The sequence below is a fragment of the Solea senegalensis genome, unplaced genomic scaffold (genome assembly GCF_019176455.1).
Source record: "Solea senegalensis isolate Sse05_10M unplaced genomic scaffold, IFAPA_SoseM_1 scf7180000014891, whole genome shotgun sequence".
Taxonomy (NCBI): domain Eukaryota; kingdom Metazoa; phylum Chordata; class Actinopteri; order Pleuronectiformes; family Soleidae; genus Solea; species Solea senegalensis.
In genome coordinates this window covers 43,049-61,956 of record NW_025321163.1, presented here as the reverse complement: position 1 = coordinate 61,956, position 18,908 = coordinate 43,049, and the positions used below count along the sequence as shown (strand labels likewise).

Sequence of the window (18,908 nt, the reverse complement as noted above, 5' to 3'; positions counted from 1 at the left end):
ATTTCTGAGTTGGTAATTTGAGATATGATAGAGTTGCTGACTAAGAAGTAATCAATGTGAGAATAGCTTTGGCAGTGGGGTATCAGATGGCTTCCTCGTTTGCCAACAATCAGGCCTCTGTTTTTTTAGAACGTCAGACCAGTGCCATGTTCTGTGATTCTTTCAGGATACGATCTGTCTACTTTTATATTGAGGCTTGTTGTAAAGTGAGAGACAAACTGTGGTGTATCTTCATGAGGTGCATAAATGTTGCCCATTGTTATTTTTAATGATAAGAGCCACATTGTTACGCTGAATGGACACGTACGGTTTCCCAGTGAACTGCAGTAATAGTCTTTGCCACTGGTGATACATCAAACATGATGACTGAGTATGTGAGTAACACGCTGTTACCATTGAAAATGTTACAGTATTGTTTAATTTTATTATTATTATTGTTGTTGTTGTTATTATTATTTAATTAATATTATTTGAGAACCTTCACACTCAACACCAAGCTTTGTTTGTAGTAGCTTATTCTGTGATAATATTTTTTATTAAAAGAAAATGTCCTTCTTTCAGGAAATGAGAAGTTACATTTAAAGTAAAGTCTGTTTAGTCATTTATAAAATAAAACAAGATTTACTGTGTACCTCTTTTTGAAAAGTTGTATGATGCTGTTGATCACTTGATGTCCACTCGCGTGCAGTGTTTTCCTCTACATTACAAAGTTGACATCATGTTCTGTTGATGAAGACCTGAAAGTAATGATTGAGACAAATGTTTATTGACGTTCTAAATCAAGTGAGAAGTAGAAGATCACTTCCCCTTCAGATGTAGTAAGATATATAAAAGAGTAACAGAGCCAATACTGAGATGTCATATCAGAACCACTGCACAGAAAGATTTCGGCATCATCTTCTCTCATGGTAACAGAGAGTCTGACAGTCTGCTACCCACTTGCAAATGACTATGAATCAATGGGGCTGCAAGTGAAATGAGTAAACTATAGCTGCATACTAGCTAGTCATTCCTAAGGCTGTAATAGTCTGGACTAAATCCTGAATTTAGTCCAGACTTAGTCGTGATAAATGAGTGTGAAACAGCTGCTGCCGTAGAACTAATATTACTCGTGAATGAATTCCATGTTCTCAGTTTTGTACATCAGGTCGAATAAATCTCCCTTGTTTGCTTTTTGTCTCTGAGAATCTTTTGTTGAAGTCCAGAAATATTGACTTACACAGACGTAAAAGATTGAAGCTTTTGATTGGAGGTGTAGCCTTCTGCAGTGTGATGTGTGTATGCAAACAGTGTCACAGTTTCAGACAGCGGCCTGACCCAAACCCACACTCCTGAAACCACCAACGCCCACTAACAGCCTGATTTAGATGTGCATGCACACATGTAGCCGACAAGTGCTCATTTTCACTAGATTTAGCTTTTCTTTTCTTTTTTGCTCACACAATGGTGTCATTCTACGGCTCTTTGTGTCTGTACTTGTTCATGAGTTGGTATGCTGCTGCTGCTGATGCTGCTGATGCTGCTGATGATGATGATGCTGATGCTGATGATGCTGATGCTGCTGCTGCTGATGATGATGATGCTGATGCTGCTGCTGCTGCTGCTGATGCTGCTGATGCTGCTGCTGCTGATGATGATGATGCTGATGCTGCTGATGCTGCTGCTGCGTGAGAAAGATCGTTTCAAATTTAATTGAGTAGTAATATATACACATATACTGTACATATATATATACACATATGTGTACAGTATACTTAGAATAATAAATGATATGGTTTAGGTAGAATCTTTTGTTTGTGATTATTAAGTCAGACAACCAAAAACCATACAAGTACAATTTGAATGGTGTGTTTTCTATTTTCAAAGATCCACTCTTTATAGTGTTTATGTCAGCTTTAGATGTATACACCATCTTTTAATTAAAATGGTGGATCATCTGGAATGAGGGAGGTTTACTGCTTCTGCATGTTTTAAAAATAGGACATCATTTTTTATTCACATGCTGCATTCTTAAAAAAAGAAATAATCCTGTTCAAACATACGTTTGTGTGATTTTCACAGTGTGAAAAAGACACAGAGAGAAGCTCCAGCTGCACAGAGCTCAACACTGGCAGCTCTGTCTGAAAGGCTGAAAGTCTTCATGTCGTCCTCAATAAATATGACAACAAACCACGATATGTTGAAAGCAATAATCACCTTTATTTTCAGCAAACAGTGTTTCTGCTGTGAAAGAGCTGGTCCTTTCTCCCATTACATCATCATTTTGTGCAGTAAGTGATATTTTTATCACCATTAAAAAAAGCTTATGAAAAGTTTGTGAAATTGCAGCAGCTGACCTCAAACACTCCCCATGAATGGGGACTAGTGTTGTCCCAACATTGTTGTTTCAATGCTGGCACCAATATGAATTTTGATATTTAAATACTTTTTCATATAGAAAATACAATGTGTGTGTGTGTGTGTGTGTGTGTGTGTCTCATACTCACTTATAAGTCAAAGCTCAGTGTAATTGCAGAATGGCTGTTTGCATGTCAGCAGTGGAGACGCTGCTGCTGCTGCTGCTGCTGCTGCGTGACAAAGATCGTCTATGGCACAGACAGGCATTGTCATTAGAGAGAAAGAACACAGTTTTCTCCCTAAATGCAGTGTAATGTAACACTTTTGAATATTGTAGTACTGTGGTACCTATTAAATCCTGGTATACTGTACAGCCCTACTGTGAACCCTGCATTATTCTCACTACTTCTCATGCGCTGGAACTAAGAATATTGGCAAGATAATACCATTGAATGTTTAAATAGCTTCTTTTTGTTACAAATGCCCATCCCTCAGTAATAGTGTAGACTAGTAAGAAAGTAATGAAGAAGAATGGAGTGGTTGTTTGGATGCTCATCCTGCAGCAAGACAGCAAGGACCTATAATGTAATAGAAGTAAAGAACATGTGTCTTGACGTGACAGCTTTCCTTCTTGATGTTCTGATGATCTATCACTACTGCCCTCTTCTGCTGCTTATTGACAACCACTATATCCATTTGATTAGCCATCCAGTTTGTCTGGATCTGGAAGTCACACAGTCCCATCTTAGCCCCGTTATTCTCAACTATCATCTTCCATCTTGACGTGTGGACCTGCAGGCCATACCCGGTTGGTTGTGGCTTCCCAGGCAGCATCTTAACACCCTGCTGTGATGTGCTGCATTCAAACAGCCTACACCTGGGCTCTCACCTGGTGTGGTGGACCCCAGCCTCCATTGACAGTTCTCGCTCTGCTCAGCTCTACTCGGTTTGGCATCGGTCACGTTGTTTTCCATTGCTTCAGTACCACCTCAATGTGGATTATTGTATGCGCAGCTTCATACAAACACAAACTGGTGACGGGCAAAGCAGTTGGAATCAGTAAATGAAAAAGATTGAGCATGACCAGAGCACAGACTCCTTCTCACACAGTCACTGAACTGAAATGCAAGTGAACAGGTTGTGATTTGGTTAACGATCGCCGGGTTTTGGCAGTGCTGTCACTAAACACCAGACTCCTCTGTTAAATATTGAGATTTTAGATCAGTCTTTTTAACTATATAACTATATATATATATATATATATGCATATGTATATAGCAGCAGCAGCAGGGTGGTGGGGGCTGGACCTCTGGCAACAACATGACCACTTGCACTGCGGTGTGTGGACGTTCTCCAGAGCTGCTCTTAAAAGACCCAACGCCTCTGCCTCTTATATGTTTTTCAGATTTTCCAGGGTTTTCGTTTTCTAGCACTATCTCTCCACCTTTCCATGCTGGAAAAAAATATCAGACCTGAATGGGTAAACTGTGTTTGAAGAGTAACCCCTTCTCCTCCCTCTCCCCGCCAAATTAAAACACCCTGCCCCTCTGCCAGCTGTGCAGCCTGAGAACGCTGCCAAAAGCAACACAAGCTGACGTCAACTTCCAAATAAGGAACTCCCACTTCACTTTGACCTGAAAGAGAGTGTCGTCGCCTCCTCCTCATTCATACACTTAACATCCTCAACTACCTGTTTGTCAGTCCAGTAGAATCTGTCCTCGTCGTCACTCTCATTCATCCGTTCTGTCTCTCCCTCAGTCCCTGCTCTGCCTGTTCCCGCTCATTCACTACAAGAGGACAACACCACCTGCTACTAGGTAAAAAACAAACAGCCTTTCTTTCTTTCTTTCTTTCTTTCTTTCTTTCTTTCTTTCTTTCATCATTTGCATTGATGTGTGAGGAGAGGTTAAAGTGACAGCTGGTGGGATTCTCCATTCAGGTCTTTGTTGTCAACTGCAGCTCCATCAATGTCCTGGAAAAAGATTTATTTGTGGAATTGGAGACATTTGAAACAAGTAGAGTATTTGTGTGTGTGTGTGTGTGTGAGTGAGTGAGAGAATGAATGAATGTCAAAAAGGGAGCGCACATATCGTGTGTAAACGCTTGCAGCTTAGGCAGTGAGTGAATGAGCTCCCTGTGTTGTGTATGCAACCTTCTATGCTAGGCATGTTCTCCTGAGGACTGTGAAGCTCTGCACACACACACGCACGCACACGCACACGCACACGCACACGCACACGCACACGCACACGAGGAATGTCTGTGCATGCATGACTGCAGGATGAGTCTCCTCACTGTCGTCAGAGGCTGCTGCAGTGGAAACATAACAAGTTACATGTTACATGTTATACAGTATGTTATACAGCCTTCTTGTCTAAGACTTGACTTCATCCTTTCCATAGGAACTTCATTTGAGTTTTATTCCTGGTCGTTACACATTTTTACACATAAATCTCTGCAGTCTGTAATCGTTCAGCTTGGCGGGAAAAGAATAATGGAGCCGTTTCTCTCTCGTAGAATGGATGAATATCTTTGTACAAATTCAAGACAACCACAGTATTGATTTTCCTTTTCAGACGTGTTCAGTTGCTCTCTAGAAAAAAGATTGAGCTTGGTGGAGGGAGGCATCTCCGCCTGTCTCACTCTCTCCCTCTGTAGTTGGTGAGGATGCTGGAAGATAAATTTAGCCTTCAAGCTCTCCTTCCATCTGCCACCACATGGTTTTGGGCCGTTACCATGGGAACCACCACTGGGTGCCCATTTGTGTGAGAGTAGGAAATTCACAAGATTTTTAAAAAGCCATTTATACAATATCCTTTGTGTGTGGCTTGTGAAGAGGCAGCATTTCAAACCTGACACACTGTCTTACTGTTAGAACCTAGTGTTCCCACTGTTTTCACTCTCTTCCTCATGGATTGGCCATCATTTTGTGTGCGTGTGACCTGGTTCATAATTAAGATAAAATAATGAGACGTCCAAAACAGGCACATGATCTTAATATTTCATGAAACAAACAAGGAGAGTGGATGCTTTTCCTTGGTGTCTGCAGACATGCATTATAAACAACAACTGTAGATTTTTCAGACAAACATGGAAAAGTGGATGTGATGTCATCACAGATTCTCCCGTGACCTTTGTATGGATTTGGATTGAGCTTTTTTTTGATTTGATATCAGCAGTACATTGTTCCCAGCACTAGGTAGAATTACAGGGAGTGGATTAGGGCCATATGTAAAAATAATAATAACAATGATAATAATAATACCAAATTTCTGATATTGGATTAGAAACAAAATAAAAAAGTCATCTTAAAGGAGACTAAAATCAGAATTTGTTTGAGTTTGAGACCCTTTTTCTCTCTATTAGCTGAAGTCTTATGTCCATGAGCAGGAAAAGCATAAAAAACATTACTTCACATGTTGAAGTAATGTTGGCCTTCTATTACACATATTCAGCTGCTGGCATGGCTTACTGCAACACTTAAGAAGAAGAAGAAGAAGAAGAAGAAGAAGAAGAATGTCAAAATATTCACTGAGATAAAGGCCTGTGGTTTTTGGAAAGGATGTCCTTCTGTGGTTAAGTCATCCAGCAGGTTAGCACCATGGAGTGTGTGAGGTCATTTCTTACTAACCCCACACCCCATATGTTAGTTTTCGTTTTCAAATTTAAACGGACAGTTAAAGTGCTTTTTAAATGTGGTTGTTTGAGGTTCTGAGGTTTAGTTTCCTGTTGGAATAAAACAAATATAAATTCTTCTGATATAAAAGACTTAAACATGCATAGATTTGATTCACTTGAAATCTGTTTACCTTGTGTCAGTGCTAGTGTCCATGTGTCATGTGTGCTGCACTGTGGGAAACACACTACGCAGTTGATGAAGGGGGACGTCCTTCAGCTTGTTTAGGGCATAAAAAACCTGAGCGCAAACACTGACAATAAAATAAAAAACTTCAAATATTGTTTAAATACGGAGCCCCTAAAAGGACATTGGAAAAAAATAAATAAAGGTTTCTCGTTGAAGTAAGTAAAAGAAAGTATCTTGTGAGCACACACACACACACACACAATCCTCCTGTGGACCAACACATACATACACTGCACTGCTGTAATATATCTATTTTCCACATGCTTTCTATCTCTTCTGCCATTTTAGGAGGGAAAAGTCAACACCATTGGCATTGGCCCAAGAGGCTCAGGTGACCTTCACTGAACATACAACTTCAAAATAAAAGCACAGAATAATAATACATGAGAACACACAACCTAACAGTACTCTATATTTCTATAAAAATAAATTAATAAATTCAGTTAAATATTTAAAATGAGAAAATAATATATATATATACGCATTTATTAAAAGTATTTGTTATTATTTATTTATTGTTCATTTATCAACACTCTGTGATGAGGCTTAATCCAATGACAGCGATGTCTGAGCCAGCGGATCATTTCATCAGTACAGGCCGAGGTAACGCTGCTCTGCGCCGGGCACTGTACGCAGCGAGCGTTTGCTGAGGCGGAGCTGATCACCTCCGATACCGTCGCTGCCAACCTATAAATACATCATATCTCATTACACAAACCACATTTTTGAATTCTAAATGACTCATTTCTCCCCTAAAATGATCTTAAAACTGCGTTCGGGGACGTCACGCGTGCATGCAATACTTTCTGGTGCGCACAAGATAGAGATACTTGACCATGTCAAGATACTTGACGATGACCGTTATCCCATTCCGCACATTCAGGATTTTTCAGTCCGCCTGGCGGGAATGACGATTTTCTCTAAGGTGGATCTGGTGTGTGGTTATCATCAGGTTCCCGTGCGCGCAGAGGACTGAGGCTGAAGAAGGCGAGTTCACGTCGGACATTCAGCATGTGGCGGGTAAAGCGAACCCTGTTCCGGATTGCCTGTCGCGGGTGCTGGTGTGTCCTGTGCATCTTGGGGTTGATTTTTCCGCTATGGCTGCCGATCAGCCTGGTGACCGCACTGGCAAAGTCTCTGGGGACACAGGTTCACCGTACTACCGCGTACCATCCTCAGGCTAACGGCTTGTGTTTCACCGGTCGCTTAAGGCGTCGTTGCGTGCTGCACTCTCTGATGCTAACTGGGTGGATTGTTTGCCTTGGGTGATGCTTGGGTTGCGCTCAGCTCCTAAGGAGGACCTGGATGCTTCACCCGCAGAGTTGGTCCTCGGACAGCCGCTCCGTGTTCCAGGGGAGTTTTTGCCTGCGAGCTCGGCCCCCCGTTCCTTTCCTGTTGCGTGTCCTCCGTCTGATGCCGCTTTTGCTCCAGTGTTCACCACTTTTCTCCTCGGTCATTTGTGCCTGCTGAGCTCGGGACGGCCCGTTTTGTTTTTGTGCGGCATGACGCTCACTGGTCGCCCCTCCAGCCTCCTTACGATGGCCCGTTTAGGGTGCTGGAGGCGGGCTCTAAAAGGTTCGTGCTGGATATGGGCGGGTGTCGAGAGCGTGTTTCGTTGGATAGACTCAAGCCGGCTCATTTCGTGGCTGGTGAAGAGGTGTTACCGGCCCGGGTTCCCCGTCGGGGCACCCCCCTTCCAAGGCCCCTGTTGTGTCTTCTCCAGCTGTGTGTCCTACGTTGGACCCTGTTGTGGTCAGTGTCTCTCCTGCCTGTCGCCCCCCTGTGGTTTCGGACGTGGGGTGGCGTAACCGTTATGGCAGACTGGTTAAGCCTCCTGTGCAACTCTAATCACGATACATCACAATGTCTGTGTAATTGAAGAAATATCCATGAAAAGTTAAAGAGCAGGATTTCTCTATTTCTTCATAACATAGTAACAAAGTACATAAAGTCTATGTACTGAATGTGGATCGACATTAGCCCTGGCAGGGACTGTTTACTTTAGAGCACCTTCATTCATTCATTCATACAGTATATCAATATATATTTTTTTATTATTCACAGTGTGTTGAGCTTACAGAAGCAGCTCATGAGATGCATTCAAAGATCCTGGTAAATGTCTTCACTGTTGTTAGATCTACAGCGTGTTGAGCTTCGAGACGCATTCAACGAACTTCAAACACACATGAAGTCCACTGACTGAATTCTTGCTGCTGTTGCCGCCTTGTGATAAAAAATGCACTATGAGGTCATCAGTAGAAGTATTTGTTTTTATAAAATGGGTTAGGGTTAGCAAATAATGAAATACTAATGTTCATCCTAATATGAACACATTTTTTGAAGAATTTGGTTAAAAACATTCAGGGGCTTTTCACACGAGAATGAGTTTTAGCTGATTAAAAAATAAAATAAAAATCTCCACTTTTCATCTACATTATTGGGAAAATGATGATGTCATAGTCCCACCTCTGTCTTGCTCTTGAATTTGCTTTCGCTATCTTTGTCGTCTTCCTCGTGTTGTGTCATCTTCCCAGTGGTGGGCTGTCAGGGCCAGCAGGGCCTGTTGGTTTTAATAATCAAATGAGTGTGTGTCTGAACGTGTCTGAATTCAATTACTTTTTCAGTATGTTATGATTATATTCCAGAAAGAATATGGTTATTTTTGTGAAGCTGAGCTGGATTTTCCTGGATGTCATTAAACGCATCATAGCTCCGTGGACCTGCTCAAGTCGTATTGCTGGCCTTTCCTATTTGGTTCTAACTTTGACTGACGTGTGTCGTCAGCCAATCAAAATGTGATATCATAGTGACAGTCTGGCGCGAGCCCCCAGTGATGTCATCAACCACTTTTGAACCTTTGGCAGGTTTTGACGTAAACTGTGATCACTGCATTAACACCACTGATCCATCATGTCTCTGATCTCCTTTGTTTGGAGAAAAGAAGGAAATGATTTCAAGAGGAAGACCTACACCCAAGAGGTTCATCATTTACGGTAGTTGGAGTGTTAATGTTGAATTTCTAACATGTTTTACAAGTGGTGAGGACAAAAGTGTTGATCATAAATAGTGACGTGTTCCCCGCGTAGCTGCACGGTTGCTGAGTGACATAACGGAAGATGTGGTGGTAATGATGCAGTAGCCTTTAGATGCGCAGTGGTGTGCGTGTGCATTATGGTTGTTATGAATATAGTGCATAATAGTGTGTTTTGTATGTGGTTGTGTGTTTTTTTTTACTGAAGGCCCACGGTACACTACTGCGTCTTCCTCTTCTTGTGAAAGTGTTTGTTTCACTTTATTTTTACTTTTGTTTTATTTCCATCGACGCCCTGGCTTTCTTCACTAAAAGAAAATGATTCCATTTGGATAGAACCTGAAGTGAAACACTTGCATGTCATTAACAAATACAACTACATTTAAAAAAACAAACAAAAAAAGGGTCACTGTCACTTTTCTGCCCAAATCAATGCTGACTCACATTCATCAGACTGCACTCAGTTCCCTGGAGCTTTGGTTGATACAGTAAACATTCAAATTCTTATTAATTTGCAGTAGGACTGACAACCAGTGCTTTTTAGCTCAGTGTGTCACGGTTCACTCAGGGAGAAGGAAAGGCTGCTCGGTTCATTTTCTCACTGTGACAGGTGTAAATGAACACTCCTTACTTCACCCTGGAACAAGTCTGACACATGCGAGTGTAAATGAACTGAATCGTTGCATGATTTAAAAAAAATCACATGTTTTTTTAAAGTGCTTCATCTGAAACATGTCTCACTCTGTCACTGTCACCCTCATTCAGGATTTGTGGCTGCATTTCACGCTCTGCAGTCTCTCATTCTCCTGCAAGAGCTCTACAAGTCCAGTTACATTATACCTGTCTCTCACTGCAAGAGATTTAAAGGGGACATATTATGCAAAATCAATTTTTTAACCATTTCAATACTTATATTTGGGACTCTGGAGGCCCTACCAGTCGCCAAAGTGTGGAAAAAGAATACTCAGTCATGTTTTCGTGGTCCCCCTTAGTGTAAGTATAGGCGATAAAACACTTGATGTTGAATTCCCTGCGCTTATGGCGGCAGCATGCGCATTTCACCGCCAATGTTACCGCCCCACCAGTAAGTTTACTTGGAGAGCTCCACCTTAGCTCCACCTTAGCTCCACCTTGTCCCTGCGAGAGTGCAGGCGAGGGATGAAGGTATTATGTCAACGCGGAGGGACAAGTGTGCTGTTGGTGGCTGCACAGTGGAGCACAGTGTTTTACAGAGGATTTTATATATGAAGCTAATGTGCTGGATAAAGTCAGCAAACGTGTGTTTGTGTGTTCGCACCACTTCACATCAGACTGCGGCCAGCGGTCGCCGTATTTAGTCAGCGACGTACAAACACACACATTGTTAAGAAAAGGTCACATAGAGGTCATAACTGACCATTCTGACACGTCCTAATTAAACATATTTGTTCACTACGTCCTCCATGACCGGAGCACACACTCAGTCTGATACAGTTACATACAGCAGTAGTTCATGCAGCTCGCCACTGACAATCAGCGGTGGCGATCAGCGGTGCTGCACCCTCTGTGAAAATCAGTTAGAGGCATAGGGACAGCACAGCGATAAGCGAGCAGCGAGCTGCCTAAACTGTCGTTGTATGTGTGAGTGCCGTCACAGGAACAGACCTCCGACACATGGATACTTAGGGACAGCACCGCTGATCGCCACCGCTGATCACCAGCTCGCCGGAGCACCGGATCTGGTCAGCGGTGGCGATCAGCGGTGGCGAGGTCTCCGGAGCACAGTCACCGGTCTGATACAGTAACATACAGCGGCAGTTTATTCAGCTCGCCACGCACCGCTGGCGATCAGTGGTGGCGATCAGTGGTTCTGTTCCTAAGTGTTCTTAACTGATTTACAGTTGGACAGTGTTCGGCTCGATCCTTATGTAGGACGTCTCTTCCTGTGACGGCACTCTCGCTGTTTTCTGCACATGCTGACATGTTGACATTGTCAGAGAACTAGTGGAGGGAGGGGGAGACGAATAGAGCTGTAAAGCGCTGTAAAGAGGACAAATCAGAAACCCCCTGGAAGAAGTGAGTGTGTGTTTGCCTGTGTCTCATTTGCATATAAAGGGACCATGCCCAAAAACCGAGCGTTCTGAAAGGGGCGGGTTTAGCAGGGTTATTGAACTACTATGATGCTTCATCCTTATGGTATTTTGACCAAAGCATGTCACTGACATGTTCATTAGGACACCAGGGAACTATTTTAATGGGGGAAATAGGGTATAATATGTCCACTTTAAGGCTGTGACATTGTATCCCTGCCTCCTGGTTTATGCAGAAGTGTATTAGCTTTATATCCCTGTAGGACAGTCATGTGTACTGCATTCACAATGTTTATCAACCTGTTATCATGGATGTAATCCAGCAACTCTACTGTCTTCCACCAGAATGTCGGTGTAGAAAGCAGCTGGTCATTGCGTGGGCTGCCTTCAGTATGTTGGCACAAAAACCCAAAAACACTAGGAGCTTTCTTCAAAATGTCTGCTGAGTTGCTGAGTATGAATTCCGCCAGTGAATTTGGCTTTGCCATTTTAGGTATTTACCATCTCTGTTAATGAATGAATATCATCCACTTAGCTTTAAAGTTATCTTCTGAGTCATTAACATGGGCTTATGATCCAAGTGTTTGTATGAACACATACAGTAGTCACTGTATCATCAGTCACTAATCATCATCAGCTACCTGATCTACAGAAGTGGAATTGAGGTTTTAACTGTTGCATTATGGCCACTTTCAGGACAAACGTTAAACCGTTACAGCCTGAAGTTGTTTCAGTCGAGAACGACTTGATATGGAATTGCTGAGTAATGCGTTTAATGGTTGTTTTATATTAAAGGCAAGGCAGCTTTATTTATATACACAAAGGAACTCAATGTGCTTTACATGAAACAGACATTTAACAGTAACAATTGGAGAAATAGAAATAAAACACATTAGAAATAAAAACACTTGAATAAAAACAATTTAGAAATAAAAATAAAAATAATTCAGAAATAAAAATAATAATGCATGAATCAACTTCTCCTGGTCTGTTTGAGACATAAAACCCTTCACTCTGGATATGTTCTTCAGCTGATAGAAGGCTGTTTTGGTGATTGATTTGATGTGACTGCTCAAGGTCAAATCTGAGTCCATCACAAGGTTTCAGACTTGGACTTGAGAGAGTGACTCAAGATGTGATTAAAGGTGATTTTAAACTGAGAATGAGTGAAATAGTAACAATGTCTTTGATTGATGATGATGATGATGATGACGATGATTTGACAGGGATATGTAACCATTGTACCTTCTTAATGAAATGTAACTGATGCTGTGTATATCGTGTATATCTTTAGCTCGAACTTATTTGTTCCTGGTTCGACTGTTAAAGAGTAAGACTAATCAAAAACAGGTGAAAAGATGAATAAAACCGCCAATACCACAACGATTATCATAAACACTGATCACTCTTTCTCTTTTCTGACCAAATAAAAGTCAGCATATAACACAAAGTCATATACAGTGCAATGAATGACTCAAAGAAACAAAGGAACAACACAAATGAAAAATAAGAGGCATACATTTGTTAACAATCAAGGCTTGCTTAGTTTGATGACAGAGAACCTTCACAGACAACATTCACTTTTAATATTTTTTTAACACATTTATATAAACAGAAACTAAAATAAGTTACATACATGTTTAAAATGTTTGGCAAAATGTAATTTCATTAACTTCTAATTGAGAAAGATGAATGTTTTTCTTATGCTACCCTAAATGATTTGAAATAAAAAATGTTCTATCATTTCGATATCACTCAGCAAAAAACTTCGAGGAATAGGAAGACAAAAGTACATGGTTATAATTCTCTCTATCATGTTTATAGAACATTGGTTTTCTCTTTAAAAGGAAAGGGAAAGTCTTTAGGAGTGACATACATGTATGCATTTAGAGTTCAGGCAGACATTGATTGATTACTACTCAAAATAGACAATTAAGAATAGTAACTCAATCAATGGTTTTATTCACTTGTTATTCACTTGTGTGACTGTCTTGTCAGATTATCCTCAGACTTATCACACTTATCAAAAGCAGTAGACCAGAGGTTTCTGTACACTGACACTGCCAGGTTCACGCGTAGTTAATCCTGGTGTCATTATTAATGAGTAAGGCAAATCATTCTAACAAGAAGAAGGTAATACAGGAGTCATTTTATTTTATTTACTGCTGGGAATGATGCAACAACTTGTATCACTTTTGTCATCTTTCTATCTCTCTTTTTGCTGGCCTTGCAACAGAAACATGAAACGTGTGAGTTGATATGCTGTTTATGTCATTTGCTACTGTTGCTACAGAAACAGTTTGGTGTCCATGTCTTTGTTATAAGCAGTGCACGGTCCATTAAACTCACTGAAGGTAATGAGTTTTAGACATAAGGTCTGCTATTTCCTCTCTCTGATGTTTTATTTGTATACAAAAATACAGTTTTACACCAAGAGTTTTAATTTGAAAGTATTGAGCTTGAGTGAAAACAGGATGTTATGACACATACAGTTATTTTGTAAGATATGGAAAATAAATATCTAAAGGGTCAGAGGGTTGTCTGAATCACATACATCATTTCATTCAATTACTTGTTTGTCTTCACAGATCTTCATATTAAGAGGACAGAAGAATCATCTTCCAGTGATTCAACTGCGCAACGAAGTGTGTGACTGGCTGACAACGTCATGATGGGACCCATTAGGTCTGCATGGCTGAAGACCTCCTCCACAGCGCATGACATATCACAGCTGTATTGTTTGTGGCATTCTTTGTGCATTTAGTGGTATCATCCTGCTGTTAAACAATAACTGTATAGCAGCACAAATCGGAATTATGAGGTCTGAACGTCAGCTAAAGTGGATATAGTTTGACACAATTCCTTCATATATATATAACTGTCCACTTGTCTATCTGAGGCTGTCCTTCCATTATATGGAGAACTTGCATAGTCATCTGACGACTGGGGAGCAGCCCGGAGGTCAAGAACATTGTCAAACAGAATCTCCTCCCAAAGGCCTGCGTTCTAAGTCTCCCTCCCAGTCCCGTCGGCAACAACGAACTAGCTCCCCAAAGCCACATGGCACGCCACAGCAACACAAACAATCTAAACGGCAGCATCCGGAACGGAGGTGTGTCAGCCATCAGCGGCAGAGCAACGACTTGGATACAGTGCCAGAGCAGAAGCATGAAGCATCAACAGAACCTAAGGCTACTTTGTCACCAGGTCTCCCACCATCCTCAGCAGGTGATCCGACCCAGTCTAAATTACAAAGCCAAGAGAGCACCCCTAAACAGAAACGGGAGCGTAAGCCTCAGAGACCGGGAAAATATGTCTGCACTTACTGTGGCCGTGCATGTGCAAAACCTAGTGTCCTTCAGAAACACATTCGCTCCCACACGGGAGAAAGGCCCTATCCCTGTGCCCCATGTGGCTTCTCCTTTAAGACCAAGAGTAACCTGTACAAACACCGTAAATCACATACCCACAGGGTGAAGGCAGGCCTGGCACTTGGGGAGCCAAGAACTTTAGAGGAGCAAGTGACTGAGTCAGAAGATGAAAGCAGACAGCTATCATCCACCTCCACTCTTACAGAAAGACAGAGCAGTGTTGCCTCACTAAAGTGTCATGAAACAGGAAGAGCCAAAGATGGCTCAACAGGAGATGATGACTCCTATGCAGTGAAAAAGAGATTGGCCCTGCGATTAAGCAGAGGAAAACAGGGTCTTCAGGATTCATCTGATGAAAAGACCTCATCTCTCACTTTAGGCAGTAAAGGCAGTACAGAATCTGGTTACTTCTCTCGCTCTGAGAGTACTGAGCAGTCCCAGGACAGTCCCCCAAACACAAGTGCCAAAAGCTATGCAGAGATCATCCTTGGCAAATATGGACGCCTTGGACAACTACAGAGGATATCTCGTCATAACCAGCAGCCCTCTGGTGAGAAGGACAAAGGTGTCCCATTCACAGTGCCCAAAAAGCAGGTCATTGACCACATCACCAAACTCATTACCATCAATGAGGCAGTAGTGGACACGAGCAAACTTGACAGTGTAAAACCGAGGAGATTCTCACTCTCCAGAAAGAACAGTTCAGAGACTCAAAAGGCTTCATCTGTGAAAGAATCACTTATTCATAGTCCTGAAGCAGGAGACCTGGGCTACAAAAACAGTGGCTCCATCACAATGGGAGTTCCGTGTGAAAAATTTCATCATCAGTCTTTAAATGTGAAGCAGCCAGCTGGCCAAACATCCACTGCTCCTCTGGTGAGGAGTCACTCTATGCCAACTGCAGCTAGTTCATTTGATGCCTCCAGTGGTGGCCCCAGTAAATTCCGCCAAAGTCAATCTTTTGATGAACGGCAGCCTTCCCGCCGTTACGGGATGCTGAGGCGACAGCCTGCTATTGAAATCCCACTTGGTGCTGAATTTACAAAAGAGGAGCATGAGGTTACTCATTCATTTTACCCTGACAGTGTAACCACTGTGCCTGACCACAAGCCAAATGAACCCCAGCCATACGAGTGTGACTCATGTGGCACTGCATGCAAAGATTGGGAAGGTTATAAGAAACACAAGAAAAGCCTGTGCTTAGCACATTGCCCCAGAAATGAGATGGTTATTAGTCAAATGGAGATTTCACAGTTACTCAACCATGCAGGCAGAGCAGGAGCACCAGTTGTGCGCAAGAGGAGGAAAGAGGAGAGTTTTGAGTTGGATGACCCCGCCTCTCCTTCATTACTCTCCACTGCCCTCTTGTCTGGACAGTGCAAAGGTGACAGCAGTGTGGCTCATGAGGACCCTAGAAGATCTACTCTGCAAACCTTTTCAGTAATTCAACATACTAGTTCATTTGAAAAGCAAGAATCTTTGTGCAATGAGAGTCAAGGCACAGAGGCAACAAAAAACACTGCACCACATGAAGACTATCAACTGGTGCCACAGAAACAATCTCAGCAATCCCAGCAGACAAAACTAGCAACCCGAAAGCTGGTCCGCCAACACAGTGTACAAGTCCCAGAAATATTGGTAACAGAGGATTCCAGCATGAGCACAGAGAAGTCAGTGGAGCCAGCCCCCATGTTAAAACACCCAGACAAGCCTGATGAATTTCAGTGGCCACAGAGAAGCTCTTCTTTGGCCCAACTCCCAATTGAAAAACTCCCTCCCAAAAAGAAACGCTTGCGTCTAGCTGAGGTTGCACAGTCCTCAGGAGAATCCAGTTATGACTCAGTATCTCTTCCCCGTAGCCCTAGTCAGGACAGTAGTGCATCCTATGCATCCAGTCGTTCCACGTCGTTTGAGGAATCAAATAGAACAGACATGGAGCCCACAACATCATCACCACTGCGGAGATCGAGAGCCCCTCACATGCTCATGGTACCTGGTGTGCATCAACACAGAGAGATGAGGCGCTCAGCATCTGAACAGGCACCTCATGACCCTCAACCAAGTGTCCTAATGGCTGAGACTCGCAGTAAGTCTTTTGACTATAGTTGCCTGTCCCCTGAGCGCACTGCAGTGGGCTGGAGGGAAAGAAGAAAGTGTCTCCTTATGAGACACACTGCTATAAAAGATCCAGATGAAGAGGAGGAGGACCGCTGTACCTCATCAAACCATAGCCCTGAGCATGTCACAACTAGCACATCCTCTAAAACAAGCTCAACCTTTGTGTGCAACAGCAGGCCGTCTGGCTCTCCTTTGTCAGGTGACACTCTCTTGTGTTTTTCAGCTAATTTACAAGGCAAGGAAATTCTATCCCAGTGGAATCTCAGTCATAATATTCAATTAAAAGACAACACAGAACTCCCACTTAATCGTGGTCCATCTGTAGATACTCTAAGAGAAGAGGCCTCACACATCCATTCAGGGGACCATGGACCATCAGGGGCAGCCAGAGCTCACTACCTCCCCATTTCTACAGGGCTGAAGTTAGAGATTCCTCTGCGACATGATGACTATTCAGACACTCAAGTAAGTCACTCTCTTAGCCAACATTCTGTCCCTCATATCACTTCCAGTCTGGAATTGCTGAGGCCAATCACATCTCCTTCAGTAGCAGTGCGTCTGCAAACTGACACCCTTTCGCCAGCGTGTGCCATATACACCACACTGTCTCAGTCCACATCCCCTAGACCTCAGGAGGCAGTTGATGCACTCAATGTAGGCATTCCAATGGCTGGGTATAGAAACCCAAAGGACATAATTAATGACTTTCAGTTGTGGTCTGATGAGGATCTGAGGTCATCAGGGGGGAACAAGCGCATGCTTTCCCCTTCAAACAGTATAGAGATCCCCCCTGAGTCACAACAGCAGCAGAAACGAGTGAAAGAAAGAGCGGAAGAGTGGAATAAGGCAGCAGTGGGCCCATGTGAACAGCAACTCAAGCGGGAGAATCGGTCATGTCCACCAGGCATTTGTTCTCCCATCACACACATTGGCCCTTCGTTCCCCAGTCTGCTGTCCGGCACCTGTAATAGCTGGTGCTATTTGAACTACATCAAACCAAACCCTTCTACTCTGGATGCACAGAAGCCCTCGGTCTATTCCTCCTGGTCCACTAGTAGCTACAATCCAAACCCTCCTGGCCTTTCCAGCAAAATGGCTCTGTCTCTGCTGCACTGTAAGCAGAGGCTCAGTCCCTCTATCTACACTCTATCCCCCATGTCAGTCAGGACTTCTGAGTCATTTGAACAAGAGGATGACAAAAGACCACGCTCCACTGAGGTAATTACAGCACTATTCTCTGATTACAATCTATACTGTACTGTTTTATCAAAAGGTAAGAACCTGGAGGTTTTTGAGTGGATTATTGTGTTTAATGGATATGTTTGGCATTATTGATCAATTACTCCATAGTTACCTTTCAGCGCAATGTCATTCTAATCGGAGACAAAGACACTTCTGCACCACCAGACTTTTATTTGAGGCTCACCACTAAATCTGTAGCACCGGGAGAGGCTCAAGGGTTACAATTTGATGAGTTACTAAAGAGCATCTATAGCCACGTTTCATACACATTTCTCTTCTTGCTTGCTCTGTCTGCTATTATCACTATGTTTCCAGTACAGCAAAATGTGGATGTGAGATGACAGTCATATCATTTCTAAATTTCCTCTTATATTTATTCTTATTAATAACAATATTGATAATAATAATGATAATTTGTTTATTTATTTATTTGAATTAGGACAATGCATATTCATCAACATGTCAACATAGAGCAATAACGTAAGTATGCCGGAGTTAGCACAATAGCTAATTTTTATCCGTTGTCCTAAGGCAGGTTAGTACAGTAGACATTCAACAGGACATGATACAAAAGAATACATAAATCACAAGACATTACACATTACAAGTAAACCATAGACACAGACCATAGACAAGTTACATGTAGGTTAAGATTAAAACTTTGGGGCCCAAGAAAAAAAAGTGACTAATCTAACTGTGAGTGCATATCTGGTTAGTTTTCAACCATTGTTTCAGTGCAACTTTAAACTTTGAATAGGTGTCACAGTTTCTGATATGGGCTGGTAGCCTGTTCCATGACTGTGGGCCTCTGATAGACCCCACCATTTGGCCAAATTATGTTAATAACAACAATAATAATAACAATGATGATAATA

General features: G+C 42.3%; 1 protein-coding gene across 4 annotated transcripts in view; it reads left to right on the top strand.

Moving 5' to 3' along the window:
* The window catches only part of hivep3a (HIVEP zinc finger 3a), a 51,521-nt gene that overhangs the window by 11,980 nt on the left and 20,633 nt on the right, over window positions 1–18,908 (top strand). For 2 of the 4 annotated variants that reach the window (XM_044016936.1, XM_044016939.1), the window contains exons 2-3: window positions 4,096–4,154; window positions 13,891–18,009. In XM_044016936.1, the coding sequence (XP_043872871.1) occupies window positions 14,218–18,009 (3,792 nt within the window). In that variant the 5' untranslated portion in view covers window positions 4,096–4,154; window positions 13,891–14,217. Of the gene's footprint in view, window positions 1–2,208; window positions 2,271–4,095; window positions 4,155–13,538; window positions 13,552–13,890; window positions 18,010–18,908 lie in introns of all 4 variants that reach the window. The other 2 variants (XM_044016938.1, XM_044016937.1) reach the window with 2 other exon arrangements.